The following is an 8,546-nucleotide window of genomic DNA, read 5'->3' as shown; positions in this document are numbered from 1 at the left end:
CCGCACCCTGCTCCAATGGAACCAGGTATACCCGTCACTTACCCTCCGTCCGGAACAAGTTAGGCAATAAAACTCGAGTCTTGGAAGCGATTTCCTTAGTCCTCGATTGCAATTTTATGTGGCAGAGGATGAATCTAACGGCGGTTACCGAGGAGCGCGAGGTGATGTCGAGGCACGTCGAAGACTCGCTCGCCATCCTCCCGCCGCTGCGGCGTTCTTATCTGGCGCATTGCTGTAGTTCATCTCCCTGCGACGGGCTCAACGTTGTTGATGTTGGCTCCGGTGCCGGTCTACCTGGATTGATACTCGCCATTGCCTGCCCTAGTAATTATTCTGCGACCCTTCCTTTTCTCTGTCATTTCTTGACAATCATTCTATATTTGTTCCTACTTGATTCGTGCAATGGTTGTTCATGAAATATTATGACATTTGCTTCCAAGTGTTTTAAATTTTTAGTGGATAAAACCCTGGGAACTAATGCAACGATCAAAAGCTTCCACGCATAGTTAGTTGAAGTCCAGTGTTAATCAATGGGTACATTTGAGTAGATATCCTCAGCAGTGGGCAGAATCACAAGGAGAAGCTGTTAAAGGAGATGGCTTTCAGCCAACTAATTTGACCTTCTTATGTTTCCAAAAAAAAAAAAAAGTTAAGGATCTAATTTGAAACCATTTTATCATAGATTAATCAGGAGTTATACTTTGACGAGCCATAGGATAAATTATTTATTCCCATATATTGATATTCATCAATGTCCTATTACCTAATATTTGTGTCTCTTGTAGTGCTTTTGATGGAGTGTATCCAAAGTCTGCTATACTTCCTCTCATGTCTACCCTTCTTTGGTGTCACAGAGTACAGTTTTAATTCGTTGCTAGATTTGAGTTGTTAAAATGTCTTCAACCATCCAAACAGTCCCAATGTATCTAAAATGCCATCATTTTTCATCTTCGCTTCTATAGTGTACTTTTCGTCAACTTATCCCCTGATCCCTATTTGTGGTGATCCACCATGAGGAGCTTGTAGTCTTGACACATCTGAGTTAGATGGGCAAAGAAGGAACTTGTGGTCATCCACCATGTAATTAGCACCAGCACTTAGATGGGCAAAGAAGGAACTTAATATGATTGCTATTGGTGAAATTTCCCTTTCTTGAAGCATTAATTATAATCAAACAAGAATTTCGCTCTTGCTTTTAGTGCATCTGCCCAAATCTTATCCTAAGATTAAATATCTTCTCTCTTGTAAATTTTAGATTGGAAGGTTACTCTCTTAGAATCAATGAAGAAAAGATGCTTATTCCTGGAGCATATTGTTGCTCTTACTGGCTTGTCGAATGTCCAGATCTTATGTGAAAGAGCAGAGGTATCTTATCTTTTCTTTTGCCCATAAAGTAATTTGTAGAATGATATTTTTCTCACATGTGAAATTTTCGACTTGAAGTAGTTCATCTTGATCTTATCTTAAAGTACGTCAACATGCAATTAGGTGATATGCAAATCAGACGTTTAACATGCATTATAATCGATGGTGTGAGACTAATTGGTGGCTTCTCCTAATACATCATCAGCTAGCAGCGTCTGCAACATGTATATTGCAATAATTTAAACTTCAAACACTAGATTTAAATAACCTCTAGCACCAGCGTCATTATGGAGATTTTGTAATTGCCTCTTAATTTCTGTTTGGTGTGCAACAGTGAATAATTGGCTATGTATTTATGGTTGGTAGCAAGCAGATAATCCAAAAACTTTTGGATTATATGGAGGATAGATTAAGATAACATTTATGGCATCTCTTGGATGTCTTTTGTGGATGAATATTATATTATAATCAAGTTCACACAAATATCTATGATTTATTTTTTAAAGGGTTCTTTTGCCTACATGTGCTAAAAAATGTAGGTTTTTTGCATGTGTTTGCTTCAATGCCCTTCAGCATATGATTCTTGTGCTCCTGCCTACATCTATGAATAATCATCAAGTTAATTATGGATATCTAAAACATGAGCTGGTTGACCCGAGATGCAGAATGACCAAGATACCCTTGTTTAGTCCTTGAACAAATTTTCACATGGATGTCACTCTAAAAGTTTGTAGTTGATCATGAGCATCTGTTGCATGTCTTCATTGCATATATGTGCAAATCCATTGATGTTACAAGTGTCTTTTATTACATAGCAGCAAGTATTACATGCTTTGAAGGGCATTGATGAACTATTTGTAATTAGGGTGATGTAAACATAAATACATGTATTTTGAGAGGATATGCATGCAAAAAAAAAGGCCTCCTTCAAAATGTTGAAATTGAAACAACTAGAAGTGTGCAAAGAGATAAATGTAATGCCTTTCTTATGACAGTCAATTTTGCACCAACTACTTTGTGGACTACAAAAAGAGGAATGGTTCTTATCATTATCTTACCTATAATTTTTTACCCAGTATCCCAAATATTTACAATATACATTACCGAGATGAGCTTGTTAGTGGTTAACATGTTTATTTGATATTGATCTTGTCTATTGTTGTAGACATTGTTTGGAGTTCGGACAACAAATTACCTATTAAGATTTGCCTTGAGATGATATTCTGATCACCTATTCTAAATATGCTGGAATTAACATTTTTGTTGTAGGGCAGAATGTTGGCCAGAGCATTGATTACAGGGAATTATTTGATGTAGCAGTGGCAAGAGCTGTTGCGGAAATGCGTACTCTGGGTAGGCTTTGACTTGCAAAATGTATCTGTTGATGTTTTTTGTATTATGTGATCATTAGGCATTCTATTTTAGCTTAGAGTTTTCTTTAATACAGCTGAGTACTGTCTTCCATTGGTTCGTGTTGGTGGCTTGTTCATTGCTGCAAAAGGCTCTGATCCTCAGGTAAATTTTATTTTCCTTGTCTAATTATTTCATGTTATGGTCCTTAGTTTAATTAAGTTTGTTACTACTTTTCTTGGCTTCATATAATTTTTTTGATAAGCTAGAAAGGAACTTTGAAATTATTGTGGACTTAAAGTTTGGCCAAGAACTGCACATGATATCTTGTCATTTCTATTCATCATTCATCATTTACATATTGTTGAAAGTATCCTATGTGACACTTTTTATATTTGCAACTGGTCGATATAAGTACTGCTCAAATGATATCTCCATCGTCCACAATAAGATATTACTTGTGTAATTAAGTGTCCAAAAGAATCTGATATCTTTAATAAGTATTTGACATCACATATCCTAGAAGCATCCCACAATCACTATATCTTATGTGTATCTTATGCAGATATGACAAACAATTTTGACGAATCCATGTTTTATGGGATAGATTTGCAATTATCAAATTTACTCACTCTTGAAGGTCATTTAATCAAATTATAAATGGTGGCACACATTGCAAATAAGTGACGTATAAGAGTGACATCCATTCTCAGCGTTAGGCATGACCATGGTTTGGTTCAAACTGGAACTGAATCATTTTGGCAGTTCATCGGCTTGGAACCGGGCCTAGGCGGTTCGGTTCTGGTTCCAACTGCATAGGATCGAAAACAATGTTCTTGTTCGAACTAGCCAAATTAAAAGAAATTAAATAGCAAACGATCGAGATTGACCATTGATTGATCCTTTTGTAGGGTGGCAAATGACCAATTTGCCTCAGTCAACTATGGCTATTTTCAGGGGCATCTTGACTATTTCATAATTCAAAAAATAATTAAAAATAATAAAAAACAAATTTGTCAAAATTTTGCATATTTATTTTTCTGTTATTACGTGTATGAAAATACATCCACTTTTCCAAGTGGAATTTTGAAATAAAATTACGAATTTTCTGTTGCTTTAAATAATTTTTAATTGAAAATTAAAATTTTTAAAAAATATTTAAAAAAGGAACTAGAATCGAAACCAATATAATCGATAATTTTAAAATTAAAATTGTCGAAACCAAAACCAAACCTGGAATTGGAATCACCGATTTCGGAACCAGACCTAGAACCTCCCGGATTTGTTCAATTTCGGTCCCCAAAAACCTAGAGCCAAAACTACCGGTTCCAGAACCAAGGTCATGCCTACTCAGCATTGAGTTCAGGTGCAAAGATTATCATGCATGAGCCTGTGCCAACATCTATTTAATAGTGTGATTTCTTATTGTATTAATCAGCATAGACCAAAAATTGGCCTTATCGTATGTTGGCACCTTCAGCATGAATTGACATGGCATGTGACAATACCCTTCCAGCACAAATCGCAAAATGTGCTTACTAGCACGGTGATCTTAGCTAAATGCATTTTGAAGTGCATGACAGGCAATCTATACCTGCAACAGAAGGCTTGCCAAATGCAATTCTTTTCTGTTTTCTGTTTTGATTACTTTGGGTTTATTGCTTGTCTAGTTATGCAGTGGGTTTGGAGAGTAAAACAAAAGGAAAGAAAAGCTAAGCTTAAGATGTCATCATGTTCTAGCACGCATTAATAACTGTCATCAATAACTAAGAATCAGAGAACACAACTTGTTCCCGTCTGTTGTCAGTATGAACTAGTGGCTTCTTGAGTCATGCATTAGTTTGCGCTAGGTTAAGATATTTGGAATGTGGGTTTTTTCTATTTTTACTATCTTTTCTGTCTATCTTATGTCTTTTTTATTATCGACCAAAATGACTATTCCTTTGGAGTAACAGAAAATTTTCCTTGACAAAAGACAATGATGATTTGACTACATAGATCCTCTTCCCTCATTAGGAGGGTTTTTAGCAATTGATGACTTTTGAAAGCCTCGAAAGGAAAGCTGTCAACTTCGGGGTGGATATAGGTCAAATAATCTATCAAGTGAATCAGCAAGCCCCATTGGAGTTCTATGGCAAGCCTAGCAAATTCCATCTTTTCCTTGGATGGGGTTTCATGGTAAAAGCAAGCTAATAGGTTGTGCAGTCCTCTTTATAACAAACAGTAAGTAGAGTTTTTTTTATAAAGTTGACAAAATTTCTTGAAACTTAATTTCTCAAGTTTTAAACTAGAAGGTGATGTGACTGCAGAAAGAATCTCTCAAATTTGGTCCAATAAGAGTTATTGACATTGGTTCTAGTCATTAAAGGCTCGACTTAAGCATTCCTATCAACCAGTATTTTTGTCTTCTTTGTTTCTTAATAGGTCATGTCTTGCTTGATGTTTTGTGCAGGAAGAAGTCAAAAGCGCAGGGAAAGCAATTCAGTTGATGGGTGCTTCCATCATAGAGTTGTGCACAGGTTTATGTACACTGTTTTTCACTTTGACAAACATATATTGGTGAATATATTGAAAGAGAGTTATAGATGTTTAAAACAGTTTAAAACATGAATTAGGAAATTTAAGCCATAGTTTACTTTCACCAAAGATATACAATAAGTTTGACATGTCATCTTCCAAAAATCCCATTTATATGACATGGTAGCATCATTTTGCCCCCCCTTGTAGAGGCTGTATTCGATCTTGAACTTGCATACTTATAGAAAACACAAATGCACCTCGAGAAGGAAGGCTTAAATAGACTGGTCTATCAGATGGACCTTTGCTGCGGGAAGTGAAGAAGCTGCTGGAATAGCTTAAACAAACATTTGTGATGTGGTTCATTATTTCTACTTTGTGATTAATATGCCTTTCATTTAAAGAGTCTTAGAGATGTTTAAAACAGTTTAAAACATGAGTTAGGCAACTTAAGCCATAGTTCACTTTAACCAAAGAGATACAATAAGTTTGACATGTCATTTTCCAAAAATCCCATTTATATGACATGGTAGCATCATTTTGCCCCCACTTGTAGAGGCTGCATTCGATCTTGAACTTGCATACTTATAGAAAACAGCATTTGATCTTGAACTTGCATGCTTATAGAAAACACAAATGCACCTCGAGAAGGATGGCTTAAATAGACTGGCCTATCAGATGGACCTTTGCTGCAGGAAGTGAAGAAGCTGCTGGAATAGCTTAAACAAACAATTGTGATGTGGTTCATTATTTCTACTTTGTGATCAATATGCCTTTCATTTAAAGAGTCTTAGAGATGTTTAAAACAGTTTAAAACATGAGTTAGGCAACTTAAGCCATAGTTCACTTTCACCAAAGAGATACAATAAGTTTGACATGTCATCTTCCAAAAATCCCATTTATATGACATGGTAGCATCATTTTGCCTCCACTTGTAGAGGTTACATTCGATCTTGAACTTGCATACTTATAGAAAGCAGCATTCGATCTTGAACTTGCATTCTTGTAGAAAACACAAATGCACCTTGAGAAGGAAGGCTTAAATAGACTGGCCTATCTGATGGACCTTTGCTGCGGGAAGTGAAGAAGCTGCTGGAATAGCTTAAACAAACATTTGTGATGTGGTTCATTATTTCTACTTTGTGATTAATATGCCTTTCATTTAAAAAAGAGATGTTTAAAACAGTTTAAAACATGAGTTAGGCAACTTAAGCCATAATTCACTTTCACCAAAGAGATACAATTAAGTTTGACATGTCATCTTCCAAAAATCCCATTTATATGACATGGTAGCATCATTTTGCCCCCACTTGTAGAAGCTGCATTCGATACTTGCATACTTATAGAAAACACAAATGCACCTTGAGAAGGAGGGCTTAAATAGACTGGTCTATCAGGTGGACCTTTGCTGCGGGAAGTGAAGAAGCTGCTGGAATAGCTTAAATAAACATTTGTGATGTGGTTCATTATTTCTACTTTGTGATTGATATGCCTTTCATTCTTATCTTTTTCATTATCCTCATCTCTTACAACTTTTCAATTGAATTTCTGATGACCACTTTTATTTTTTCATATTGGCTTGGTATATCCATTATGATCTTGACTTGAAAAATTGACATGGACTTAGTACCAAACAGAAAATCATCCTCCAAGAAGAAGTGGCATGGGTATGGACTGAGAAAGACATCTTAAGAATTACATCTTGATCAGTCATTTGATAAAACATCTCATTTTGCAGCTTCAAGCCCTAGAATACTGGAAAAGAGATTTAATTTATCATCTGAATCTTTGTGTGGAAGTTCTTTTGGCACTATCAATTCGTATGCTGCAAAAATCTGCTTTAGGGGCATGATTGCGGAGCTGCCTCATGTTCTCTTATTTCTTTCTAAATTTTTGGACTAGAAATTCAATCTCTCTTTCAACCGTCGAATCATGGTACATATTTCAAGTTCTGGGAGCCGCTTTCCCATTGTTCATGTGAGATAGGCTGGGGGGATAGTCTGTTTCTTGCTGATATCATAATTTGTTTGTAACTTCCTTTGTGTTGTTGCTAGGAAAATGCAACTACAATTACAAGTAATAATGGCCTGTGAGTTATCAGCAATTTCTAACTAGTGTTGTTGTCATTTCCAGTGGAATCACATAGCCCAAAAGGACAAAGAACTACTGTTATCTGTTTGAAAGACCGTGCAACGCCGAAAAGGTTTCCTCGTCATCCTGGTATTCCAACGAAATCGCCACTATGACGTGTGCAATTTTTTTTCTTGTAATATATACTGAGTTGTTTAGTCACAATAGATCTCTTCTTGCGAGAACAGTGCTTCTCATCTGCTTTGTAACTCTTTGCCTTGTTAGGTTATTATTGTTGTAATGCTGCATATTAGTTACCTGTTATGTGCTGGGCAGAAAATGGCCATTTAAAATGCTGTTGCCATTTAGTTTGGCTTCACCTACAATTTTTACTGATTTGATGCAACAGCAAATCTTGCCTCATCAACATGGAACAGTGTGTCAAGGATAGGATGAAGCATCACAAAGTAGAAGCTCTCCACCATTTCAATAGCTGGCAAAAAAGAGATTCATGGGTAATGATTGCTTTTGATTATGGTATCCAAATGCAGACAGCCAATTTGTCTTTGTTTTCTTGTTCTGAAGGAATAGTCACAGTTAGCTATGTGCACATAATATTATCTGAAGAAGAAGATGATGCCTTCAATCCATGGAGAAGAATGAGAAGGCTCCAATGGCCGGTCGATATACGGTCGGTTCCTTGGTGGTTAGATGGTCTAATCATAAAAACGAGGTTGACCAATTGTCAATGACCACGTGTACTAAGGTATCTGATTGTCACATGTTGTCCTCCCATCAAGTAAGAAATTTAATTAGCAGTGTTTGATTAGATCGACAAGTATCAGTCTGACCGGTGTTTTAAATCACAAAAAAAAAAAATCATTGTCATTTTCCTAAATTCTTTGTCCTACGTGGCATCTTTTGAAAGAGGTGGCAGTGGCCACATCCCCTCCTCTCATTTATTTAAGTTGCAAAACATTCTACTTGTAGCTCATCCACTTTTAGCCAACTTGAACTCTAATTCAACATATTAGAGGTAGGACACCTAATCCCACTGACAATGACTTTATGATTCTAGAAAGGACATCTGGTTTATTCATTTATGTATTCTTAATATTTTAATTGCAGCAAGATTTTCTATATAATAATAATAATAATAATAATAATATTATTATTATTATTATTAATTGATTGATTGATTGACTTGTTTATGCTTCCCACATCATACATCCACAACAGCAAAC

The 8,546-nt window shown here is 35.9% G+C and overlaps 1 protein-coding gene across 3 annotated transcripts in view; it reads left to right on the top strand.

The window, feature by feature from the left end:
* Nucleotides 1-7,681, top strand: part of LOC135648978 (uncharacterized) — a 7,976-nt gene extending 295 nt beyond the window's left edge. Inside the window, exons 1-7 of one of the 3 annotated variants that reach the window (XM_065167029.1) lie at nucleotides 1-25; nucleotides 126-324; nucleotides 1,256-1,365; nucleotides 2,640-2,718; nucleotides 2,813-2,880; nucleotides 5,168-5,234; nucleotides 7,366-7,681. The exon at nucleotides 1-25 is cut by the window's left edge and continues 295 nt beyond it. In XM_065167029.1, the coding sequence (XP_065023101.1) occupies nucleotides 1-25; nucleotides 126-324; nucleotides 1,256-1,365; nucleotides 2,640-2,718; nucleotides 2,813-2,880; nucleotides 5,168-5,234; nucleotides 7,366-7,478 (661 nt within the window). In that variant the 3' untranslated portion in view covers nucleotides 7,479-7,681. Of the gene's footprint in view, nucleotides 26-125; nucleotides 325-1,255; nucleotides 1,366-2,634; nucleotides 2,719-2,812; nucleotides 2,881-5,167; nucleotides 5,235-7,365 lie in introns of all 3 variants that reach the window. The other 2 variants (XM_065167030.1, XM_065167031.1) reach the window with 2 other exon arrangements.
* The last annotated feature ends 865 nt before the right edge of the window (nucleotides 7,682-8,546 follow it).

This window comes from Musa acuminata, chromosome BXJ3-9, assembly GCF_036884655.1.
Source record: "Musa acuminata AAA Group cultivar baxijiao chromosome BXJ3-9, Cavendish_Baxijiao_AAA, whole genome shotgun sequence".
Lineage (NCBI taxonomy): Eukaryota > Viridiplantae > Streptophyta > Magnoliopsida > Zingiberales > Musaceae > Musa > Musa acuminata.
The sequence above is the reverse complement of the archived record's forward strand: the minus strand, read 5'-3'. Positions and strand labels throughout refer to the sequence as shown.